This window comes from Coregonus clupeaformis, chromosome 21 (genome assembly GCF_020615455.1).
Source record: "Coregonus clupeaformis isolate EN_2021a chromosome 21, ASM2061545v1, whole genome shotgun sequence".
In the NCBI taxonomy this organism is placed as follows: Eukaryota; Metazoa; Chordata; class Actinopteri; order Salmoniformes; family Salmonidae; genus Coregonus; species Coregonus clupeaformis.
The window spans coordinates 44505118-44532677 of record NC_059212.1 but is presented as its reverse complement, the minus strand read 5'-3'; the positions used below and the strand labels follow the sequence as shown (position 1 = coordinate 44532677).

At 45.4% G+C, this 27560-nt stretch overlaps 1 protein-coding gene across 1 annotated transcript in view; it reads right to left on the bottom strand.

Moving 5' to 3' along the window:
- Nucleotides 1-27560, bottom strand: part of LOC121535702 (receptor-type tyrosine-protein phosphatase mu-like) — a 427462-nt gene that overhangs the window by 275966 nt on the left and 123936 nt on the right. Inside the window, exon 3 of the mRNA XM_045205919.1 lies at nucleotides 436-710. Within this exon, the coding sequence (XP_045061854.1) occupies nucleotides 436-710 (275 nt within the window). The remainder of the gene's footprint in view (nucleotides 1-435; nucleotides 711-27560) is intronic.

Here is a 27560-nt window from a genome sequence, read left to right as displayed (position 1 = left end):
GGTATGGTAAGGTAATGCATGGTAAGGTATGTTAAGATATGGTATGGCAAGGTCTGGTATGGTAAGGTATCTCCCGAGTGGCGCAGTGGTCTAAGGCACTGCATCGCAGTACTAGCTGTGCCACTAGAGATCCTGGTTCGAATCCAGGCTCTGTTGCAGCCGGCCGCGACCGGGAGACTCATGGGCAGCGCACAATTGGCCCAGCGTTGTCCAGGGTAGGGGAGGGAATGGCCGGCAGGGATGTAGCTCAGTTGATAGAGCATGGCGTTTGCAACGCCAGGGTTGTGGGTTCGTTTCCCACGGGGGACCAGTATGAAAAAAAATATATATATATGTATTCACTAACTGTAAGTCGCTCTGGATAAGAGCGTCTGCTAAATGACTTAAATGTAATGTAAATGTATGGTAAGGTATGTTATGGTGAAACCTTCTCACCTGATAGAAGTTGGGCCAGTAGGTAGAGATGGCCAGTTCTACCTGTCCCCAAGCTCTAGTAGCCGGTCCAGACACGTTCCAGACGGGCATGCCCATGGGACTGTTGTTCTCTCTGATGTACACGTTGAGCTGCCCCGGCCCCGCCCCCTCGCGCCCTGACAGGAAGTACTGGAAGATGACGCAGTGGGTGTCGTTCTCCTTCAGCTGAGGGGTCAGGAGGAGGGCCTTCTGACCAGCGAAACGCCCCGACGTGTTGACCATCATGAAGGCTGAATCTAGGATAGAGGAGAGAGCATGTGACAGTACTGTGGAAGTGTACCAAACTTCAGCTGAAAGACCCTGATTCTAGCGGACCAGAGGAGAGGACAACATTAATGGGGATTAGAAATGTGTAGCTGGAGGGTTAGGACTAAAGCCGAAAGGATTACATCAAGCCAAATCAAACTTTATTTAAAAGAGGCAATCTGCGGTTCAAACAATAACAAAGTGAAACACCCTGCCACTGTTTTGGTAAGCAGCTGAGGTATGGGGCTGGGAAAATGTCAAATTCGTAGACAAAGCTATGGATGCAAGGATTGACCATCCATGATATCAAAACTATAGTTTTATCCATGTTTGGAGGCTATACAGTGTTTGTTTACATTTATACTGAACAATAATATAAACGCAACATGCAACAATTTCAAAGATTTTCCTGAGTTACAGTTCATATAAGGAAATCAGTTAATTTTAAATAAATTAATTAGGCCCTAATCTATGGATTTCACATGACTGGGCAGGGGCTCAGCCATGGGTGGGCATGGGAGGGCATAGGCCCACCCACTGGGGAGCCAGGCCCAGCCAATCAGAATGAGTTTTTCCCTACAAAAGCAACCCCACCTCAGCTCAAGGTGCACCTGTGTAATGATCATGCTGTTTAATCGGCTTCTTGATATGCCACACCTGTCAGGTGGGTGGATTATATTCCCAAAGGAGAAATGTACGCTAACGGGATGTAAACAAATGTGTGCGTATGGAACATTTCTGGGATATTTGTTGTTGTTGTTGCAGTCCCTATAAATAGCATGTAACCATCTAAATACATTTGACAGTATAACAGTGGCGAGGAGAAGACTGTGCGGAGGGAGACAATAACAGGTAATAGTATAGGTTAGCAAACGTTCTTTATGAAGAGAGAGAAGACTGGGAGAGGACTGGGAGAGGACTGGAAGAGGACTGGGGAGGACTGGAAGAGGACTGGGAGGGGACTGGGAGAGGACTGGAAGAGGACTGGGAGAGGACTGGAAGAGGACTGGGAGAGGACTGGGAGAGGACTGGGAGAGGACTGGAAGAGGACTGGGAGGGGACTGGGAGAGGACTGGAAGAGGACTGGGAGAGGACTGGGAGAGGACTGTGGGTTGTACTTTGATGAACTGTAAAACCATGAGTAGACATGAGACAGGGTTGGAGTCAATCCTATTTCAATTCCAGTCAATTCAGAAAGTAAACTAAATTCCAATTCCAATTCCACATTGTCCTAATTGAAAAGCATTGAAGAGAGTTGGAATTGGAATGTTAGTGTACTTCCTGAATGGAAGTCTTATGTCTCATAGTATCACAGCCAGCTACACTGAGGGTTTTAACAAGCTGGTTTTTAGCTCAAATGATGGAGAAAAAGGAGGAGGTGAGGAATCAATAGCAACTAGAGTAAGAAGAACAATTTAGATCTCCTCATTTTGATTGAACATTAAAGGTTCATCTAATCCTCTCTCCACTTGCCAATAGAGTACAAGTGAGAATGATTATATTGGCAAAACATTGAGGAAAACGGGCTGAGCACACCGTATTTATCATCCTCTCATAGACCTATATCTGTCAGCTCTACAGAGAAGAGAAGACACAAAAGGTACTGAAAGGACACGTGAGATACAATCCAGGGTTGTATTCATTAGTGCACAGCGTAGCAAACCGTCACAAAACTAGCAACAAAAATGTGTATTTCTTATTGGCCAAGTTCTGGTTAGTCCCTCCTCGTTCAGCCCGTTTGCCTCCGTTTGGTTCCTTGTGAATACACCCCAGAAGATGAACAGAACAGGGAAGTCAGATTTGTGTTTAACTTTTACTTCGAATGAAAACAGGAGAGCATACGCATACACAATTAATCACCACACAAAGAGCATCTACACATTCACCTTTTAGGGAAAGACTAATGACTGGTGAACAGCACCCAACTAAAGACTAATTCCTGGTGAACAGCACCCAACTAAAGACTAATTCCTGGTGAACAGCACCCAACTAAAGACTAATTCCTGGTGAACAGCACCCAACTAAAGACTAATGACTGGTGAACAGCACCCAACTAAAGACTAATGACTGGTGAACAGCACCCAACTAAAGACTAATTCCTGGTGAACAGCACCCAACTAAAGACTAATTCCTGGTGAACAGCACCCAACTAAAGACTAATTCCTGGTGAACAGCACCCAACTAAAGACTAATGACTGGTGAACAGCACCCAACTAAAGACTAATTCCTGGTGAACAGCACCCAACTAAAGACTAATTCCTGGTGAACAGCACCCAACTAAAGACTAATTCCTGGTGAACAGCACCCAACTAAAGACTAATGACCGGTGAGCAACACACAGTTAAAGACTAATGACTGGTGAGCAACACACAGTTAAAGACTAATGACTGGTGAGCAACACACAGTTAAAGACTAATGACTGGTGAGCAACACACAGTTAAAGACTAATGACTGGTGAGCAACACACAGTTAAAGACTAATGACTGGTGAGCAATGCAGAGTTAAAGACTAATGACTGGTGAGCAACACACAGTTAAAGACTAATGACTGGTGAGCAACGCACAGTTAAAGACTAATGACTGGTGAGCAACACACAGTTAAAGACTAATGACTGGTGAGCAACACACAGTTAAAGACTAATGACTGGTGAGCAGCACACAGTTAAAGACTAATGACTGGTGAGCAACGCACAGTTAAAGACTAATGACTGGTGAGCAACGCACAGTTAAAGACTAATGACTGGTGAGCAACGCAGAGTTAAAGACTAATGACTGGTGAGCAGCACACAGTTAAAGACTAATGACTGGTGAGCAACGCACAGTTAAAGACTAATGACTGGTGAGCAACACACAGTTAAAGACTAATGACTGGTGAGCAACACACAGTTAAAGACTAATGACTGGTGAGCAACACACAGTTAAAGACTAATGACTGGTGAGCAACACACAGTTAAAGACTAATGACTGGTGAGCAGCACACAGTTAAAGACTAATGACTGGTGAGCAACACACAGTTAAAGACTAATGACTGGTGAGCAGCACACAGTTAAAGACTAATGACTGGTGAGCAGCACACAGTTAAAGACTAATGACTGGTGAGCAACACATAGTTAAAGACTAATGAATGGTGAGCAACACACAGTTAAAGACTTAATGACTGGTGAGCAACACACAGTTAAAGACTAATGACTGGTGAGCAGCACACAGTTAAAGACTAATGACTGGTGAGCAACACACAGTTAAAGACTAATGACTGGTGAGCAGCACACAGTTAAAGACTAATGACTGGTGAGCAACGCAGAGTTAAAGACTAATGACTGGTGAGCAACACACAGTTAAAGACTAATGACTGGTGAGCAACACACAGTTAAAGACTAATGACTGGTGAGCAACACACAGTTAAAGACTAATGACTGGTGAGCAACACACAGTTAAAGACTAATGACTGGTGAGCAACACACAGTTAAAGACTAATGACTGGTGAGCAACACACAGTTAAAGACTAATGACTGGTGAGCAGCACACAGTTAAAGACTAATGACTGGTGAGCAACACACAGTTAAAGACTAATGACTGGTGAGCAACACACAGTTAAAGACTAATGACTGGTGAGCAGCACACAGTTAAAGACTAATGACTGGTGAGCAACACACAGTTAAAGACTTAATGACTGGTGAGCAACACACAGCTAAAGACTAATGACTGGTGAGCAGCACACAGTTAAAGACTAATGACTGGTGAGCAACACACAGTTAAAGACTAATGACTGGTGAGCAACACACAGTTAAAGACTAATGACTGGTGAGCAACACACAGTTAAAGACTAATGACTGGTGAGCAACACACAGTTAAAGACTAATGACTGGTGAGCAACACACAGTTAAATACTAATGACTGGTGAGCAACACACAGTTAAAGACTAATGACTGGTGAGCAGCACACAGTTAAAGACTAATGACTGGTGAGCAACGCACGAGTTAAAGACTAATGACTGGTGAGCAGCACACAGTTAAAGACTAATGACTGGTGAGCAGCACACAGTTAAAGACTAATGATTGGTGAGCAACACACAGCTAAAGACTAATGACTGGTGAGCAGCACACAGTTAAAGACTAATGACTGGTGAGCAGCACACAGTTAAAGACTAATGACTGGTGAGCAGCACACAGTTAAAGACAAATGACTGGTGAGCAACACAGTTAAAGACTAATGACTGGTGAGCAGCACACAGTTAAAGACTAATGACTGGTGAGCAGCACACAGTTAAAGACTAATGACTGGTGAGCAACACACAGTTAAAGACTAATGACTGGTGAGCAACACACAGTTAAAGACTAATGACTGGTGAGCAACACACAGTTAAAGACTAATGACTGGTGAGCAACACACAGCTAAGCAGAATAGTTTAAGTTTTAAGCTTCAAGTTTCAAGTTTCAATGTCACTTGCACAAGTACAGTGAAATGCCTTTCTTGCAAACTCAAAACCCAACAATGCAATAATCAATAACAATGTAATACTAGAAAAAATACACGACAAATAAGACGAAATATGAAGAACACAATAAGTAAGTAAGTAAGTAAGGAAGTAAGCATGCTATATACAGGGTCAGTACAATACCATATTAACAATGTGCAGGGAAACTGGAGTGATGGAGGTAGATATGTATAGGGGTCAGGTGACTATATACAGGGTCAGTACAATACCATATTAACAATGTGCAGGGATACTGGAGTGATGGAGGTAGATATGTATAGGGGTAAGAGGACTATATACAGGGTCAGTACAATACCATATTAACAATGTGCAGGGATACTGGAGTGATGGAGGTAGATATGTATAGGAGTAAGGTGACTATATACAGGGTCAGTACAATACCATATTAACAATGTGCAGGGATACTGGAGTGATAGAGGTAGATATGTATAGGGGTCAGGGGACTATATACAGGGTCAGTACAATACCATATTAACAATGTGCAGGGATACTGGAGTGATGGAGGTAGATATGTATAGGGGTAAGGTGACTATATACAGGGTCAGTACAATACCATATTAACAATGTGCAGGGATACTGGAGTGATGGAGGTAGATATGTATAGGGGTAAGGTGACTATATACAGGGTCAGTACAATACCATATTAACAATGTGTAGGGATACTGGAGTGATGGAGGTAGATATGTATAGGGGTAAGGGGACTATATACAGGGTCAGTCCAGTACCATATTAACAATGTGCAGGGATACTGGAGTGATGGAGGTAGATATGTATAGGAGTAAGGTGACTATATACAGGGTCAGTACAATACCATATTAACAATGTGCAGGGATACTGGAGTGATAGAGGTAGATATGTATAGGGGTCAGGGGACTATATACAGGGTCAGTACAATACCATATTAACAATGTGCAGGGATACTGGAGTGATAGAGGTAGATATGTATAGGGGTAAGGTGACTATATACAGGGTCAGTACAATACCATATTAACAATGTGCAGGGATACTGGAGTGATGGAGGTAGATATGTATAGGAGTAAGGTGACTATATACAGGGTCAGTACAATACCATATTAACAATGTGCAGGGATACTGGAGTGATGGAGGTAGATATGTATAGGAGTAAGGGGACTATATACAGGGTCAGTTCCAGTACCATATTAACAATGTGCAGGGATACTGGAGTGATGGGGGCTAACAGAACAGGGCTCCGGGCAGCCGAGCGGAAATGGAAGAAAACTACACTCCCTGCGGACCTGGCATTTTTTCACTCCCTCCTCTCTACATTCTCTTCATCTGTTTCTTCTGCTAAGGCCACTTTCTACCACTCTAAATTCCAAGCATCCGCCTCTAACCCTAGGAAGCTCTTTGCCACATTCTCCTCCCTGCTGAATCCCCCCCCCCTCCTCCTCCCTCTCTGTGGGTGACTTCGTCAACCATTTTGAAAAGAAGGTTGACGACATCCGATCCTCGTTTGTTAAGTCAAATGACACTGCTGGTCCTGCTCACACTGCCCTACCCTATGCTTTGACTTCTTTCTCCCTCTCTCTCCAGATAAAATCTTGCGACTTGTGACGGCCGGCCGCCCAACAACCTGCCCTCTTGACCCTATCCCCTCCTCTCTTCTCCAGACCATCTCCGGTGACCTTCTCCCCTTACCTCACCTCGCTCATCAACTCATCCTTGACCGCTGGCTATGTCCCTTCCGTCTTCAAGAGAGCGAGAGTTGCACCCCTTCTCAAAAAACCAACACTCGATCCCTCTGATGTCAACAACTACAGACCAGTATCCCTTCTTTCTTTTCTCTCCAAAACTATTGAGCGTGCCGTCTTTAGCCAACTCTCTTGCTATCTCTCTCAGAATGACCTTCTTGATCCAAACCAGTCAGGTTTCAAGACTGGTCATTCAACTGAGACTGCTCTTCTCTGTGTCACGGAGGCTCTCCGCACTGCTAAAGCTAACTCTCTCTCCTCTGCTCTTGTCCTTCTAGACCTGTCTGCTGCCTTTGATACTGTGAACCATCAGATCCTCCTCTCCACCCTCTCCGAGCTGGGCATCTCCGGCGCGGCTCACTCTTGGATTGCGTCCTACCTGACCGGTCGCTCCTACCAAGTGGCGTGGCGAGAAGCTGTCTCCGCACCACGTGCTCTCACCACTGGTGTCCCCCAGGGCTCAGTTCTCAGGCCCTCTCCTATTCTCGCTATACACCAAGTCACTTGGCACTGTCATATCCTCACATGGCCTCTCCTATCATTGCTACGCTGACGACACACAACTAATCTTCTCCTTTCCCCCTTCTGATAACCAGGTGGCGAATCGCATCTCTGCATGTCTGGCAGACATATCAGTATGGATGACGGATCACCACCTCAAGCTGAACCTCGGCAAGACGGAGCTGCTCTTCCTCCCGGGGAAGGACTGCCCGTTCCATGATCTCGCCATCACGGTTGACAACTCCGTTGTGTCCTCCTCCCAGAGTGCGAAGAGCCTTGGCGTGACCCTGGACAACACCCTGTCGTTCTCCGCTAACATCAAGGCGGTGATCCGATCCTGTAGGTTCATGCTCTACAACATTCGGAGAGTACGACCCTGCCTTACACAGGAAGCGGCACAGGTCCTAATCCAGGCACTTGTCATCTCCCGTCTGGATTACTGCAACTCGCTGTTGGCTGGGCTCCCTGCCTGTGCCATTAAACCCCTACAACTCATCCAGAATGCCGCAGCCCGTCTGGTGTTCAACCTTCCCAAGTTCTCTCACGTCACCCCGCTCCTCCACACACTCCACTGGCTTCCAGTTGAAGCTCGCATCTGCTACAAGACCATGGTGCTTGCCTACCGAGCTGTGAGGGGAACGGCACCTCCGTACCTTCAGGCTCTGATCAGTCCCTACACCCAAACGAGGGCACTGCGTTCATCCACCTCTGGCCTGCTGGCTCCCCTACCTCTGCGGAAGCATAGTTCCCGCTCAGCCCAGTCAAATCTGTTCGCTGCTCTGGCACCCCAATGGTGGAACAAGCTCCCTCACGACGCCAGGACAGCGGAGTCACTCACCACCTTCCGGAGACATTTGAAACCCCACCTCTTTAAGGAATACCTGGGATAGGATAAAGTAATCCTTCTACCCCCACCCCCCCCCCTTTACTCCAACCCACCAAAAAATAAAAATTAATAAAAAATAAAAAAATTGTTGTAAAGTGGTTATCCCACTGGCTATAAGGTGAATGCACCTATTTGTAAGTCGCTCTGGATAAGAGCGTCTGCTAAATGACGTAAATGTAAATGTAATGGAGGTAGATATGTATAGGGGTAAGGTGACTATATACAGGGTCAGTTCCAGTACCATATTAACAATGTGCAGGGATACTGGAGTGATGGAGGTAGATATGTATAGGGGTAAGGTGACTATATACAGGGTCAGTACAATACCATATTAACAATGTGCAGGGATACTGGAGTGATAGAGGTAGATATATATATAGGGGTAAGGTGACTAGGCAACAGGATATAAGATAAACAGAGTAGCAGCAGCTTGTATGTGAGTGGGTGTGCTGGTGTGTAGAGTCAGTATACATGTATGTGTATGTTATGCGTGAGTGATCAGATAACACAACTACACACAGAGAACTGGATATCATTCCTCTTAGGAATCACTGAGGTACAGTAGAAAAAGAGGTGAAAACTCTCCCCATGTTTCACCCTGTAGCACAGCAACACAGTTTACCCGACCCCTGGTTGTTCCTTCAGTGACTCAGCCTTTGCCCTGTTTGTTTTGTTGTGCTGAATAACACATGTAAAGCTCTCCAATTCAATCTCTCTCCTCTCTCTCTGATAACGAGCGAGGCATCTGTCATGTTTACAGAATGTAACAGGAGGAGGAGAGGAGAGGAGAGGAGAGGAGAGGAGAGGAGAGGAGAGGAGAGGAGAGGAGAGGAGAGGAGAGGAGAGAAGATGAGAGGAAGAGATGAGAGGAGAGGAGGAGATGAGAGGAGAGGAGGAGGAGGAGAGGAGGAGAGGAGAGGAGAAGAGGAGGAGAGGAGAGGAGAGGAGATGAGGAGAGATAGAGAGGAGGAGAGGAGGAGAGGAGGAGAGAAGGAGAGGAGGAGGAGAGGAGGAGAGGAGGAGAGGAGGAGGAGGAGGAGGAGGAGGAGGAGGAGGAGGAGGAGGAGGAGGAGGAGGAGGAGGAGGAGGAGGAGAGGATAGGAGGAGGAGAAGAGGAGAGGAGAGGAGAAGAGGAGATTAGATGAGATGAGGAGATGAGAGGAGAGGAGAGGAGGAGAGGAGAGGAAAGGAGGAGAGGAGAGGAGGAGATGAGATGAGAGGAAGAGATGAGAGGAGGAGGAGAGGAGGAGATGAGGAGATGAGGAGAGGAGGAGAGGAGGAGAGGAGGAGAGAAGGAGAGGAGGAGAGGAGGAGGAGATGAGGAGGAGGAGGAGAGGAGAGGATAGGAGGAGGAGAAGAGGAGAGGAGAAGAGGAGGGGAGGAGAGGAGATTAGATGAGATGAGGAGATGAGAGGAGAGGAGAGGAAGAGATGAGAGGAGGAGAGGAGAGGAAAGGAAAGGAGGAGAGAAGGAGAGGAGAGGAGGAGAGGAGATGAGAGGAAGAGATGAGAGGAGGAGAGGAGGAGATGAGAGGAGAGGAGAGGAGAGGAGAGGAGAGGAGAGGAGAGGAGAGAGAGAGGAGAGGAGAGGAGAGGAGAGGAGAAGAGGAGAGGAGGAGAGGAGAGGAGGAGAAGAGGGAGAGAAGAGGAGTGAGAAGAGGAGAGGAGAGGAGAGGCGAGGAGGAGGAGAGGAGGAGGAGGAGGAGGAGGAGGAGGAGGAGGAGGAGGGAGGAGGAGGAGGAGAGGAGAGGAGAGGAGAGGAGAGGAGAGGAGAGGAGAGGAGAGGAGAGGAGAGGAGAGGAGAGGAGAAGTGGAGGAGAGGAGAGGAGAGGAGAGGAGAGGAGAGTAGTGTTGAGCTGTGATGAAACTGAGTCAAGACCTTCTAGTTTGTTTGTCATTCTCTTTTAGAACAGGAGGAGGAGGAGAGAACCGTAGGAGAGGAGAGGAGGAGGGTAGGAGAGGGGGGGAGAGGAGGGTAGGAGAGGAGGAGGGTGGCGAGAGGAGTCAAGCTCTTCCAGTTTGTTTGTCATGCTACATGACACCTCCCCTGAGTTTGTCTTACAGGATCTGATCTCTAGTTTACAACATCTCAATACATCTACATTCATCTCTACTGATCTCTAGTTTACAACATCTCAATACATCTATATTAATCTCTACTGATCTCTAGTCTACAACATCTCAATACATCTCTATCTCTACTGATCTCTAGTCTACAACATCTCAATACATCTACATTCATCTCTACTGATCTCTAGTTTACAACATCTCAAGACATCTATATTAATCTCTACTGATCTCTATTCTACAACATCTCAATACATCTATATTAATCTCTACTGATCTCTAGTCTACAACATCTCAATACATCTACATTAATCTCTACTGATCTCTAGTTTACAACATCTCAATACATCTCTATCTCTACTGATCTCTAGTCTACAACATCTCAATACATCTACATTCATCTCTACTGATCTCTAGTTTACAACATCTCAATACATCTATATTAATCTCTACTGATCTCTAGTCTACAACATCTCAATACATCTCTATCTCTACTGATCTCTAGTCTACAACATCTCAATACATCTACATTCATCTCTACTGATCTCTAGTTTACAACATCTCAATACATCTATATTAATCTCTACTGATCTCTATTCTACAACATCTCAATACATCTATATTCATCTCTACTGATCTCTAGTTTACAACATCTCAATACATCTATATTCATCTCTACTGATCTCTAGTTTACAACATCTCAATACATCTATATTCATCTCTACTGATGTCTAGTCTACAACATCTCAATACATCTCTATCTCTACCACTCTCTAGTCTACAACATCTCAATACATCTCTATCTCTACTGCTCTCTAGTCTACAACATCTCAATACATCTCTATCTCTACTGCTGTCTAGTCTACAACATCTCAATACATGTCTATCTCAACCGCTCTCTAGTCTACAACATCTCAATACATCTCTATCTCTACCGCTCTCTAGTCTACAACATCTCAATACATCTCTATCTCTACCGCTCTCTAGTCTACAACATCTCAATACATCTCTATCTCTACCGCTCTATGACATTGTGGCTCTAGTCAACTGTAGTGTTACAGGAAACAGGGGTGTCATTGGAGACACTGCATGTGTCTTAGGGGATCTCTACAGCAGCTGAACGGTAAACTGTGAATGCAGCAGTACATCTCTGGCCACTGAGGTGAATGTGGAGAATATGTTATAACACAGTACATTAACTTACGGCGGAGCAGATAATTTTCTCTTTCTCCCACCAGTTGTTTTAACGGTGTTTAACCGTGTTAGTGTTATAACGGTCTCCGTGTAGACAGCAGGTCAGAGAGCAACTTTGAGACACTCCAACTTTGATCGTCGCTCGATAGAATGTTCTCTAAGGTCCTTTTGATAACATTCAACCATCTGCTCAGGTGACTAAACTTTATTTTCCCTCCCTCCTTCCCTTTCTGTCTCTTTGTAACTCCCTCCCCTCCTTCCTTCCCTCCCTCCCTCCCTCACTCCCTCCCTCCCTCTTTGTATCGCTCTCTGTCTCTGTCTCTGTCTCTGTCTCTCTCTCTCTACCCCCCGTTGGGATTCAGGTCTCTGTCAGTGTGATATGAACCAACACTAATAACCTCATGATGAATAGGTTCCATTGAAGTGCCATTACAAAGACAGAGCCTCTGTCCCAAATGGCAACCTATCCCCTATATAGCGCCCTAGGCCTCTGGTCAAATGTAGTGCACTGTGTAGGGAACAGGGTGCTGTTTGGGACGTAGCCAGAGAACCACATGAGAACACATAGTGCTGTATTTCCTGTGGTGATTAAAAACAGGCTGCTTTACTATACGACGTGAGACACCACAGGTTGATGCATCGCTGTGTTCTGTGTGTGTGTCATTGTGTTCTCTCCCTGTGTAGGTAATTAAAGATAGAAATCTGATCTATCTAGCCAGTCGTACATTTCCCTCCATTATTGATAGAATATTAAATCAAACAATGTACGTTGTCTTACTAGTCACTTCCGCATGGCTACATATTTCATATTCTCTTGCAGTGCCTTCAGAAAGGATTCATACCCCTTGACTTATTCCAAATTTTTTTTGTGTTACAGCCTGAATTCAAAATGGATTAAACAGATTTAAATAGACACGAAAAGTTAATTTCTTTGCCACATTTTTTGCAGTGTTGCTTAAAATGACTTATTGCAAACAGGATGCATGTTTTTGAATATTTTTATTATGTACAGGCGTCCTTATGTTCACTCTGTCAATTAGGTTAGTATTGTGGAGTAACTACAATATTGTTGATCCATTCTCAGTTTTCTCCCATCACAGCCATTAAACTCTGTAACTGTTTTAAAAATCACTATTGGCCTCATGGTGAAATCCCTGAGCGGTTTCCTTCCTCTCCGGCAACTGAGTCAAGAAGGACGCCTGTAACTTTGTAGTGTACTGGGTGTATTGATACACCATCCAAAGTCTAATTAATAACTTCACCACGCTCAAAGGGATATTTAGCGTCTCCTTCTTTGCATTGATAAACCTCCCTGTTCTTTGTGGTTGAATCTGTGCTTGAAATTCAGGTACCCTGCAGATAGAGTTATTGTATGTGTGGGGCACAGAGGTGAGGTAGTCATTCAAAAATCATGTTATCATGTGGTCCTCTGTAGCTCAGCTGGTAGAGCACGGCGCTTGTAACGCCAAGGTAGTGGGTTCGAACCCCGGGACCACCCATACACAAAAAAAAATTATGCACGCATGACTGTAAGTCGCTTTGGATAAAAGCGTCTGCTAAATGGATTATTATTATTATAACCACTATTATGAACAAAGAATGAGTCCATGCAACTGATTATGCAATTTGTTAATCACATTTTTACTCCTGAACTTATTTAGGCTTGTCATAACAAAGGGGTTGAATGCTAATTGACTCAAGACATTTCAGCTTACATTTTTCATTAATTTCTCAAATGTTAAAAAAAACATAATTCCACTTTAACATAATGGGGTATTGTGTGTAGATCAGTGACACAAAATCTCAATTTAATCAATTTTGAATTCAAGCTGTAACACAAGAAACTATGGAAAAAGTAAAGGGGTGTGAATACTTTCTGAAGGCACTGTATCTAACAGTATGCAACGCATTAAGTAAATAACTACTTAAATAGAAGAAGAAAAACTTTTCAGGAAGTATTTGACAAATGTATTTCCGTTCTTTTAACTTGGTATCAACTTGAATGGAATATGATTGAATATCCATATTTCCAGTTACATCCAGATGAGCCACATATCCCCTGCCCTCTCACCATCCAGAATCATGACATTGAGTCCTACTAATCTAACACTGCACTCATTCCTTCCCTATGCTCATCAACGTGAATAACCACCGTAGCAGCAGTTCAACACCAGTCTAAGAGCAAGTCATAATGACATTGTGTTAGCGTTATGCTACTGTACGACACACCAGTGTGTGGGTTATTCTCTCTCTCTGTTTCTCTCTCTTTCTCTCCATCTCTCTCCCTCCCTCCTTCTTCTATATCCCTCCCTCTCTCTCCCCCTCTCACTGTCTCCCTCCTCGCTCCTTCTCTCCCCCCTTCTCTCCCCCTCCCTCCCCCTTGCAGTGGCCAATTAAATATAGAGATCTCTCCCTCCACTTGAGGGCTGTCTGCATCAGGTTTTGCCCCAAATGGTCCCCTACTCCATATGTTGCGCACTACTTTTGACCAAAGCCCTATGGGTCGAAAGTAGTGCACTATAATGGGAATAGGGTGCCATTTGGGACGCAGTTTAAGTATGGTGAAGTCCTTAAAGGGCAGAGCTGTTGACAGAGGACGAGGTATTCAGGAGACAGGTTGAGGAAAGACAGGCCCTATTGAAGGTTGAGGAAAGACAGGCCCTATTGAAGGTTGAGGAAGGACAGGCCCTATTGAAGGTTGAGGAAAGACAGGCCCTATTGAAGGTTGAGGAAAGACAGGCCCTATTGAAGGTTGAGGAAAGACAGGCCCTATTGAAGGTTGAGGAAAGACAGGCCCTATTGAAGATTGAGGAAAGACAGGCCCTATTGAAGGTTGAGGAAAGACAGGCCCTATTGAAGGTTGAGGAAAGACAGGCCCTATTGAAGGTTGAGGAAAGACAGGCCCTATTGAAGTTTGAGGAAAGACAGGCCCTATTGAAGGTTGAGGGAAAGACAGGCCCTATTGAAGGTTGAGGAAAGACAGGCCCTATTGAAGGTTGAGGAAAGACAGGCCCTATTGAAGGTTGAGGAAAGACAGGCCCTATTGAAGGTTGAGGAAAGACAGGCCCTATTGAAGATTGAGGAAAGACAGGCCCTATTGAAGGTTGAGGAAAGACAGGCCCTATTGAAGGTTGAGGAAAGACAGGCCCTATTGAAGGTTGAGGAAAGACAGGCCCTATTGAAGATTGAGGAAAGACAGGCCCTATTGAAGGTTGAGGTGGGGTTTCCATTTGACCAAATCAATCATTAATTAATTGTACATTAATTTATAGTAAAGAGCATAGAAGTCATGAAATATGAACCACCAACAGATAGAATGTACATCCTGCTCCCTGCTACTACATTATTTCCTAGCTAAATACTTGAGGAAGATCTGAAACGTATCTACGCACGATTGAGACGGAAGATGAAGCGGAGAGGATTGCAGAGAGGATTGCTCATCCCTGATGGTCGATCTACTGCCTGACCTGTCGCTGTTAAAGACATGTTCCGGAACTTTGCCCACTACTAACGGCTCTATTCTAACAAAACTAACTCAGTGGTCAATGGTGGCGCTATAGTCCATTGTGAATTGATAATACAGTTTATTATATAGCATAGGCTACAGTAACAAGTGATAGCAACAGTAAAAAAAAATGAACGGAGTATGCACCGCAGGTAGGATACAAGCTGAACGGAGTATGCACCGCAGGTAGGGATACAAGCTGAACGGAGTATGCACTGCAGGTAGGGATACAAGCCGAACGGAGTATGCACCGCAGGTAGGGATACAAGCTGAACGGAGTATGCACTGCAGGTAGGATACAAGCTGAACGTAGTATGCACCGCAGGTAGGATACAAGCTGAATGGAGTATGCACTGCAGGTAGGATACAAGCCGAACGGAGTATGCACTGCAGGTAGGGATACAAGCTGAACGGAGTATGCACTGCAGGTAGGATACAAGCTGAACGGAGTATGCACTGCAGGTAGGGATACAAGCTGAATGGAGTATGCACTGCAGGTAGGATACAAGCTGAACGGAGTATGCACTGCAGGTAGGGATACAAGCTGAACGGAGTATGCACTGCAGGTAGGGATACGAGCTGAACGGAGTATGCACTGCAGGTAGGGATACAAGCTGAATGGAGTATGCACCGCAGGTAGGATACAAGCTGAACGGAGTATGCACCGCAGGTAGGATACAAGCTGAACGGAGTATGCACTGCAGGTAGGATACAAGCTGAACGGAGTATGCACCGCAGGTAGGGATACAAGCCGAACGGAGTATGCACCGCAGGTAGGGATACAAGCTGAACGGAGTATGCACTGCAGGTAGGGATACAAGCTGAACGGAGTATGCACTGCAGGTAGGATACAAGCTGAACGGAGTATGCACTGCAGGTAGGATACAAGCTGAACGTAGTATGCACCGCAGGTAGGATACAAGCTGAACGGAGTATGCACTGCAGGTAGGATACAAGCTGAACGGAGTATGCACTGCAGGTAGGATACAAGCTGAACGGAGTATGCACTGCAGGTAGGGATACAAGCTGAACGGAGTATGCACTGCAGGTAGGATACAAGCTGAACGGAGTATGCACTGCAGGTAGGATACAAGCTGAACGGAGTATGCACCGCAGGTAGGGATACAAGCTGAACGGAGTATGCACCGCAGGTAGGCCTATGTGAATGGTGAATAATGCAAAAGCATGATGACTAAAAGTCTCACCAGTAGAACATTTAGAAACCTTACCTTGGCTAATGCATGGCCAGGATGAGAAAGAAACCAGACTGTTGAACCAGATTTCGTTGTATCAGGGTAAGGGGTGGCCTACTAAGGGTTTGTTTTTTAATCAAATAAAATGGAAAACAAGCAATTGTTACAGGAAAATAACTTCAATGTTTCTAAATAGGAGTCTGATTACCTCATCTCTCCTTCCATGATGGACATATCGTCTACATGGAGGGGTTTTAACACACATCTAAAATAATAACCTCATCTCTCCTTCCATGATGGACATATCGTCTACATGGAGGGTTTTTTACACACATCTATAAAATAATGTAATAGCCTGTATAGATAAAAAGGGGGAGGTCCTCACTGTTTTGCTGCTGCCAAACTGGATCTGTTAATAAAGTTTTGGTGATTAAGATATATTTCGAAGCGGTCTCCCAAGCCAAGCCCTTTATCGACAGTCTAGACTACTTGGCGAATGCATTGGGCCGGACAAAAAAAAAACAGCCTTCATTGAGAGGAGGGGAGGCTATGCTTGGTTTGTATTCAAATTAAATGGAATGTTTCTAAATACGATGTTTACTGGCACAAAAAACACATCTCTTTTGTTCCACGTGCATTATGGGGAACTGTGCGTCAGGGCTGGATAGGCTGCACTTCCGTTGTCAAAATCCATCCCATAACCAATCACGTTACCTCTAAGACCAGATTTCAGTTGGTCTTAAATATCCCCACCTGCGCATACTGAAATTGGCACTTTGGCGCAACTCAGATATTCCCACCACTCCCACCTCAACGCAAGTGTTCTCATATCATATAAGACAGGTAATCTACCAATCCTGGCGCTAGTCCCATATAAGACAGGTCATTTACCAATCCTGGCGCTAGTCCCATATAAGACAGGTAATTTAGCAATCCTGGCGCTAGTCCCATATAAGACAGGTAATTTACCAATCCTGGCGCTAGGGTTTGAAAATAGAAGAGCAACGGCTTTAACAGGTCGACATTGCAAAGAAGTGTGTGTTTGACAATTGCAGTGGCTTAACGCCAGGCGAAAATAGAGCCCTAAGAACGTTTTCAACCTCCCGCTTTGGGCTGGATGTGTCAACGTGTTGTTGTTGTTTACCTCAATTAGCCATGAAATCCCTAGTTTGAAAGCAGCAGTTTTTCCTGGAAGCTGTGCTGCGCCATTTTCCCTACATTTTCCCACAGGTGGGGCTTCCCCCTAGCAATTCGAGTTCTAGCCGATGACCTTCAGCCCCTCGCTATTTGAGTGACAGCCAGCCCCTAGCAAGCGCTACTTTCATAACTACATGGCTAAAAAAGTACAGGAGAATCTCTTTAATGGCTAAAAAAAAAGTACTGGAGAATCTCTTTAATGGCTAAAAAAATACAGGAGAATCTCTTTAATGGCTAAAAAAAGTACAGGATAATCTCTTTAATGCAAAGACAGTGTACATGTGTCACCAATAATAACAAGTTCCTTCAGTCTCTAGCTACTCCTGTTAACAGGAAAGTCACTGGACTTTCTGGATCAAAATGGGGCTTAGGTGGTGCCTGTGGCAGGAGTGGCCAATGGTGCGGTCGCCCGACCAAAAATGATAGAGGCCTTCCTGTTGGCCGCAGTGACAAAATGTATCTGTTTTAAAGCTAATTTCCTGCAATTCCATGTCTTTCGCTATCTGAGTGACTCAAACATTATAACAAAATCAATGGGTGCCCCATGCCATGACAAAAAATACTTCTGAATGCGTCATTTTTGGAATTTTTGATTCTGTCTAGCTTTTTATTTTGGTGATTGTTCGTTCTCAAAGACGATCTTATGTCACGTGTACAAATGTAATCTTATCTGGCAGTGGCATTGGCCAGCATTCCATATCCCAGCAGTTTCAATTTGAGCTTTATAAAGAAGTAGTCCTTGATTTGACCAGGCCAGTAATCACAACCAACACACTGGGAGACGCAATGGTGTTACAAAATTACAGACTGGACATACTACTATTGCGACCTTGCCTGTATCCCAAATTCCCTATTTAGTGCACTACTTTTAGTGAAAAAGTGCAAAAGTAGTGCATATACACTGAGTGTACAAAACATTAGGAACACCTGCTCTTTCCATGACATAGACTGACCAGGTGAATCCAGGTGAAAGAAATGGTCCCTTATTGATGTCACTTGTTAAATCCACTTCAGATCAGTGTAGATGAAGGGGAGGAGACAGGTTAAAGAAGGATTTCTAAGCCTTGAGACAATTGAGACATGGATTGTGTATGTGTGCCATTCAGAGGGTGAATGGGCAAGACAAAAGATTTAAGTGCCTTTGAAAGGGATATGGTAGTAGGTGCCAGGCGCACCGGTTTGAGTGTGACAAAAACTGGGTTTTTCACGCTCAACAGTTCCCTGTGTGTATCAAGAATGGTGACGCAACTGTGGGAAGCGTTGGAGCCAACATGAGCCAGCATCCCTGTGGAACACTTTGGACACCTTGTAGAGTCCACGCCCCGACGAATTGAGGCTGTGTACACTATAAATAGTATGAAAAATGTATGCACTCACTAACTGTAAGTCGCTCTGGATAAGAGCGTCTGCTAAATGACGAAAAATGTAAATATATAGTGCACAGTACATTTTACGTCATTTTCATACTGGCCCCCCCGTGGGAAACGAACCCACAACCCTGGCGTTGCAAGCGCCATGCTCTACCAACTGAGCTACAGGGGACATACTGTATATAGTGTACACTCAGTATCTAGTGTACACTCAGTATATAGTGTACACTCAGTATCTAGTGCACTATGTAGGGCATAGGGTGCCATTTGGGAAAGCCATAGCTGCCTTCATCTACCCTGGGAGGTACTTCAATCAAGTTAATACTTTAGGCCTTTCAGCTCACTTCTACCACTGACAAGGAAGTTGGGGATTGAGCGCTAGACAGCCAGACAGCCAGACAGCCAGACAGCCAGACAGCCAGACGGACAGACAGCCAGACAGCCAGACAGCCAGACGGACAGCCAGACGCCAGACAGCCAGACAGCCAGACAGCCAGACGGACAGACAGCCAGACAGCCAGACAGCCAGACGGACAGACAGACAGACAGCCAGACGGCCAGACAGACAGACAGCCAGACAGCCAGACAGCCAGACAGCCAGACAGACAGACAGCCAGACAGCCAGACGGCCAGACAGACAGCCAGACGGACAGACAGCCAGACAGCCAGACGCCAGACAGCCAGACGGACAGCCAACCGTACAGACAGACAGGTAAGGTTCTTCTCCCCTGTGAATTATCCAGCCACTGAGTGATTTCTCAAAGTGGTGTGTTGAGTGGAGAGCTTTGTTGTAAATTGGTGATAAATCCCCAAACTAAACGCCGTACCTGACATCCCAAAGCCACTAAGCAATTTCTTGTGTTAGTTTATAGCAGGCGGCGACAAACTGAATGTCTTCAGATAAAAACACTGGTAGTATCAAAACACTCTCTGTGTGTGTGTGTATGCTTGTGTGTGTGTGTGTATGCTTGTGTGTGTGTGTGTATGCTTGTGTGTGTGTGTGTGTGTGTGTGTGTGTGTGTGTGTGTGTGTGTGTGTGTGTGTGTGTGTGTGTGTGTGTGTGTGTGTGTGTGTGTGCATGCTTGTGTGTGTGTGTGTATGCTTGTGTGTGTGTGTGTGTGTGTGTATGCTTGTGTGTGTGTGTGTGTATGTGTGTGTGTGTGTGTTTGTGTGTATGCTTGTGTGTGTGTGTGTGTGTGTATGCTTGTGTGTGTGTGTGTGTGTGTGTGTGTGTGTGTGTGTGTGTATGCTTGTGTGTGTGTGTGTGTGTATGCTTGTGTGTGTGTGTGTGTGTTGTTAAGTTTCTCTCTACTGTTCCCTGTCATAAACAACAGGCAGGCAGAATGATATACAGTGGGGGAAAAAAGTATTTAGTCAGCCACCAATTGTGCAAGTTCTCCCACTTAAAAAGATGAGAGAGGCCTGTAATTTTCATCATAGGTACACGTCAACTATGACAGACAAAATGAGGAAAAAAATCCAGAAAATCACATTGTAGATTTTTTATGAATTTATTTGCAAATGATGGTGGAAAATAAGTATTTGGTCAATAACAAAAGTTTCTCAATACTTTGTTATATACCCTTTGTTGGCAATGACACAGGTCAAACGTTTTCTGTAAGTCTTCACAAGGTTTTCACATACTGTTGCTGGTATTTTGTCCCATTCCTCCATGCAGATCTCCTCTAGAGCAGTGATGTTTTGGGGCTGTCGCTGGGCAACACAGACTTTCAACTCCCTCAAAAGATTTTCTATGGGGTTGAGATCTGGAGACTGGCTAGGCCACTCCAGGACCGGGAAATGCTTCTTACGAAGCCACTCCTTCGTTGCCCGGGCGGTGTGTTTGGGATCATTGTCATGCTGAAAGACCCAGCCACGTTTCATCTTCAATGCCCTTGCTGATGGAAGGAGGTTTTCACTCAAAATCTCACAATACATGGCCCCATTCATTCTTTCCTTTACACGGATCAGTCGTCCTGGTCCCTTTGCAGAAAAACAGCCCCAAAGCATGATGTTTCCACCCCCATGCTTCACAGTAGGTATGGTGTTCTTTGGATGCAACTCAGCATTCTTTGTCCTCCAAACACGAAGAGTTGAGTTTTTACCAAAAAGTTATATTTTGGTTTCATCTGACCATATGACATTCTCCCAATCCTCTTCTGGACCATCCAAATGCACTCTAGCAAACTTCAGACGGGCCTGGACATGTACTGGCTTAAGCAGGGGGACACGTCTGGCACTGCAGGATTTGAGTCCCTGGCGGCGTAGTGTGTTACTGATGGTAGGCTTTGTTACTTTGGTCCCAGCTCTCTGCAGGTCATTCACTAGGTCCCCCCGTGTGGTTCTGTGATTTTTGCTCACCGTTCTTGTGATCATTTTGACCCCACGGGGTGAGATCTTGCGTGGAGCCCCAGATCGAGGGAGATATCAGTGGTCTTGTATGTCTTCCATTTCCTAATAATTGCTCCCACAGTTGATTTCTTCAAACCAAGCTGCTTACCTATTGCAGATTTAGTCTTCCCAGCCTGATCCAGGTCTACAATTTTGTTTCTGGTGTCCTTTGACAGCTCTTTGGTCTTGGCCATAGTGGAGTTTGGAGTGTGACTGTTTGAGGTTGTGGACAGGTGTCTTTTATTAATATGCCATTTAGCAGACGCTTTTATCCAAAGCGACTTACAGTCATGCGTGCATACATTTTTGTGTATGGGTGGTCCCGGGGATCGAACCCACTACCTTGGCGTTACAAGCGCCGTGCTCTACCAGCTGAGCTACAGAGGACCACATTTATACTGATAACAAGTTCAAACAGGTGCCATTAATACAGGTAACGAGTGGAGGACAGAGGAGCCTCTAAAAGAAGAAGTTACAGGTCTGTGAGAGCCAGAAATCTTGCTTGTTTGTAAGTGACCAAATACTTATTTTCCACCATAATTTGCAAATAAATTCATAAAAAATCCTACAATGTGATTTTCTGGATTTTGTTTTCTCAATTTGTCTGTCATAGTTGACGTGTACCTATGATGAAAATTACAGGCCTCTCTCATCTTTTTAAGTGGGAGAACTTGCACAATTGGTGGCTGACTAAATACTTTTTTTTCCCCACTGTACATAACAGTTTGTCAGGGTAGAATTCATACACAATAGCCCAGGGCATGGGAAGCATGTAATGACTATTGTCTGTGGGGGGTCTCGGTTTAAAATAGTCTCGTTCTCTTGTTACACTTGACTAAGGTTGCAAAATTCCGGTAACTTCCCCAAAATTCCCTGGTTTTCCAGAAATCCTGTTTGGAGAATTCCCTGATTTCCTGCTTATTTCCTTGTAATTCCAGGAATATTACAACCAGGATTTCTGACGTAAATATATAATAAAACTAAACTTTGACCATCATTTGAACCAGATCCTTAGAACAGAACAGTAGCAGCAATACAGTAATAGTCAGCTCATATATCTAGAAAATAAAAAGGTCAAATGTTACACGGGCCTGATGGCCGGTTACACCGGAATAATGGCCGGTTACACCGGAATGATGGCCGGTTACACCGGAATGATGGCCGGTTACACCAGAATGATGTTTTTTTTTTTTTTTTTTACCTTTATTTAACTAGGCAAGTCAGTTAAGAACAAATTCTTATTTACAATGACGGCCTACACCGGCCAAACCCGGACGGCGCTGGGCCAATTGTGCGCCGCCCTATGGGACTCCCAATCACGGCCGGTTGTGATACAGCCTGGAATCGAACCAGGGGGTCTGTAGTGACGCCTCAAGCACTGAGATGCAGTGCCTCAGACCGCTGCGCCACTCGGGAGCCCCATAGGGTGAATCACGGGCCTTAACCTCGTATTACCAGAATGATGACCGGTATCCATGTAGCGAATCACGGGCCTTAACTCGTATTACCAGAATGATGACCGGTATTCATGTAGCGAATCATTTATGATCCGGCTGATTGTAGGAGAATAACATAACCTGACCTAATTGAATGTTTCCACAGACTCATAGACTACACAGTCTGACCTAATTGAATGTTTCCACAGATACATAGACTACATAACCTGATCTAATTGATTGTTTCCACAGATACATAGACTACATAGCCTGATCTAATTGATTGTTTCCACAGATACATAGACTACATAACCTGATCTAATATAATGTTTCCACAGATACATAGACTACATAACCTGATCTAATTGAATGTTTCCACAGATACATAGACTACATAACCTGATCTAATTTAGTTCAGAGGGACACTGTCTGAAGTGTCTGCTCCTAATCACCATAACCTATAGGCTGGGGCTGGGGCTAATCACCATAACCTATAGGATGGGGCTGGGGCTAATCACCATAACCTATAGGATGGGGCTGGAGCTAATCACCATAACCTATAGGATGGGGCTGGGGATAATCACCATAACCTATAGGATGGGGCTGGGGATAATCACCATAGCCTATAGGCTGGGGCTGGGACTAATCACCATAACCTATAGGATGGGGCTGGGGCTAATCACCATAACCTATAGGCTGGGGCTGGGGCTAATCACCATAACCTATAGGCTGGGGCTGGGGCTAATCACCATAACCTATAGGATGGGGCTGGGGCTAATCACCATAACCTATAGGCTGGGGCTGGGGCTAATCACCATAACCTATAGGCTGGGGCTGGAGCTAATCACCATAGCCTACAGGATGGGGCTGGGTCTAATCACCATAGCCTATAGGCTGGGGCTGGGGATAATCACCATAACCTATAGGATGGGGCTGGGGCTAATCACCATAACCTATAGACTGGGGCTGGAGCTAATCACCATAACCTATAGGATGGGGCTGGGGCTGGGGCTATAGGCTGGGGCTGGGGCTGGGGCTAATCACCATAGCCTATAGAATGGGTCTGGGGCTGGGGCTATAGGCTGGGGCTAATCACCATAACCTATAGGATGGGGCTGGGGCTAATCACCATAACCTATAGGATGGGGCTGGGGCTAATCACCATAACCTATAGGATGGGGCTGGGGCTAATCACCATAACCTATAGGATGGGGCTGGGGCTAATCACCATAACCTATAGGCTGGGGCTGGGGCTAATCACCATAACCTATAGGATGGGGCTGGGGCTGGGGATAATCACCATAACCTATAGGATGGGGCTGGGGCTGGGGATAATCACCATAACCTATAGGATGGGGCTGGGGCTAATCACCATAACCTATAGGCTGGGGCTGGGGCTAATCACCATAACCTATAGGCTGGGGCTGGGACTAATCACCATAACCTATAGGCTGGGGCTGGGGCTAATCACCATAACCTATAGGATGGGGCTGGGGCTGGGGATAATCACCATAACCTATAGGATGGGGCTGGGGCTGTGGATAATCACCATAACCTATTGGATGGGGCTGGGGCTAATCACCATAACCTATAGGCTGGGGCTGGGGCTAATCACCATAACCTATAGGATGGGGCTGGGGATAATCACCATAGCCTATAGGCTGGGGCTGGGGCTAATCACCATAGCCTATAGGCTGGGGATGGGGCTAATCACCATAGCCTATAGGCTGGGGCTGGGGCTAATCACCATAGCCTATAGGATGGGGCTGGGGCTAATCACCATAGCCTATAGGCTGGGGCTGGAGCTAATCACCATAACCTATAGGTTGGGGCTGGGGATAATCACCATAGCCTATAGGCTGGGGCTGGGGCTAATCACCATAGCCTATAGGCTGGGGATGGGGCTAATCACCATAGCCTATAGGCTGGGGCTGGGGCTAATCACCATAGCCTATAGGATGGGGCTGGGGATAATCACCATAACCTATAGGATGGGGCTGGGGCTAATCACCATAGCCTATAGGCTGGGGCTGGGGCTAATCACCATAGCCTATAGGCTGGGGATGGGGCTAATCACCATAGCCTATAGGCTGGGGCTGGAGCTAATCACCATAACCTATAGGTTGGGGCTGGGGCTAATCACCATAGCCTATAGGATGGGGCTGGGGCTAATCACCATAACCTATAGACTGGGGCTGGAGCTAATCACCATAACCTATAGGATGGGGCTGGGGATGGGGCTATAGGCTGGGGCTGGGGCTAATCACCATAACCTATAGGCTGGGGATGGGGCTATAGGCTGGGGCTGGGGCTAATCACCATAACCTATAGGATGGGGCTGGGGCTAATCACCATAACCTATAGGATGGGGCTGGGGCTAATCACCATAACCTATAGGATGGGGCTGGAGCTAATCACCATAGCCTATAGGCTGGGGCTGGGGCTAATCACCATAACCTATAGGATGGGGCTGGGGCTGGGGCTATAGGATGGGGCTAATCACCATAACCTATAGGATGGGGCTGGAGCTAATCACCATAGCCTATAGGATGGGGCTGGAGCTATAGGCTGGGGCTGATTCATTATAAACCAGAGTGATGGCCTGCGGAGTGGAGAGGATATAATTTAACGACGACAAGAGCTCATTATTTCCCTTCCTTTCGGTTTCTGAATCATTGGCTTCGTCCCAAACGGTACCGTATTCACTACATAGTGCACTATTTTTAAACATGGCCCATAGGGAACAGGGTGCCATTTGGGACGCAGTTATGATGTGGGGCCTGGGCAGGGAGTCAGAATGAAGGGGTGCTCTTTAAACCAAAACCCCTCCAGGTCTACAATCTGCTAATCAAATTCACAGAGGTCACTGCTAGAAAAGGGAGAGACCAGCAGCCGCGGAAATGTCAATGAAGACAGACAGGAGCTGTTCTCACCTCTCGCTCGCTCTGGCTTCGTCCCCAAATGGCACCCTACTATTTATAGTGCACTACTTTTGCCCAGGCGTTCTGTCTTGTTCAGTAACTATGTCCCATGGTGCCCTGGTCTAAAGTAGTGCACTGTATAGGGAATAGGGTGCCATTTGGAACGCAACTTTTTTTTTCTTCTTCTGTCACCGCTGACACCCACCAGCCAATCAAAAAAGGCCCTTGCTGTTAGGGTGAGCCTGTTAATGTGAAGCGCCATGGCCTTTCAGATCAGTCTCCTGAAGACATCTCTAGAACTGTCATTTTGAAATCTAACTGAAAAGGGTTGGTTTAAATAACATTGACTGAATATGTTCAGGTCTTTCTGTAGGGGATATTCTAGTACTCTCTAGATGCTCTTTCCAGGCTGTCTATAAGACGTCTTGGTGATCTCTATGTGGATGTTGAGGAGGGTTTGTGTGCGCCTTCATCAGATATAAAATATAATCTAAAAAGGTCTGAGCAAATAACAGTGACTGAGTAAGTTTAGGCTGTCTATAGGTGGTCTTAGGGTGGTCTTAGGGTGATCTTAAGGTATCTTAGGGTGGTCTTAAGGTGATCTTAGGGTGGTCTTAAGGTATCTTAGGGTGGTCTTAGGGTGATCTTAGGGTGGTCTTAAGGTATCTTAGGGTGATCTTAAGGTATCTTAGGGTGGTCTTAGGGTGGTCTTAGGGTGATCTTAAGGTATCTTAGGGTGGTCTTAAGGTATCTTAGGGTGATCTTAAGGTATCTTAGGGTGGTCTTAAGGTATCTTAGGGTGATCTTAAGGTATCTTAGGGTGATCTTAAGGTATCTTAGCGTGGTCTTAGGGTGGTCTTAGGGTGATCTTAAGGTATCTTAGGGTGATCTTAAGGTATCTTAGGGTGGTCTTAAGGTATCTTAGGGTGATCTTAAGGTATCTTAGGGTGGTATTCGGGTGGTCTTAGAGTGACCTTAAGGTATCTTAGGGTGGTCTTAGGGTGGTCTTAGGGTGATCTTAAGGTATCTTAGGGTGGTCTTAAGGTATCTTAGGGTGGTCTTAAGGTATCTTAGGGTGATCTTAAAGTATCTTAGGGTGATCTTAAGGTATCTTAGGGTGGTCTTAGGGTGGTCTTAGGGTGATCTTAGGGTGGTCTTAGGGTGATCTTAAGGTATCTTATGGTGGTCTTAAGGTATCTTAGGGTGGTCTTAAGGTATCTTAGGGTGATCTTAAGGTATTTTAGGGTGGTCTTAGGGTGGTCTTAAGGTATCTTAGGGTGATCTTAAGGTATCTTAGGGTGCTCTTAAGGTATCTTAGGGTGGTCTTAGGGTGGTCTTAAGGTATCTTAGGGTGGTCTTAGGGTGATCTTAGGGTGATCTTTAGGTATATTAGGGTGATTTTAAGGTATCTTAGGGAAGTTTTTAGGTATCTTAGGGTGGTCTTAGGGTATCTTAGGGTGGTCTTAGGGTGATCTTAAGGTATCTTAGGGTGGTCTTAGGTGGTCTTATGGTGATCTTAAGGTATCTTAGGGTGGTCTTAGGGTGGTCTTAGGGTGGTCTTAAGGTATTTTAGGGTGGTCTTAGGTGGTCTTAGGGTGGTTTTAGTTGGTCTTAGGGTGGTCTTAAGGTATCTTAGGGTGATCTTAAGGTATCTTAGGGTGCTCTTAAGGTATCTTAGGGTGGTCTTAGGGTGGTCTTAAGGTATCTTAGGTTGGTATTATGGTGATCTTAAGGTATCTTAGGGTGGTCTTAAGGTATCTTAGGGTGGTCTTAAGGTATCTTAGGGTGGTATTAAGGTATCTTAGGGTGGTCTTAGGGTGGTATTAAGGTATCTTAGGGTGATCTTAAGGAATCTTAGGGTGATCTTAAGGTATCTTAGGGTGGTCTTAGGGTGGTCTTAAGGTATCTTAGGGTGGTCTTAAGGTATCTTAGGGTGGTCTTAAGGTATCTTAGGGTGATCTAAAGGTATCTTAG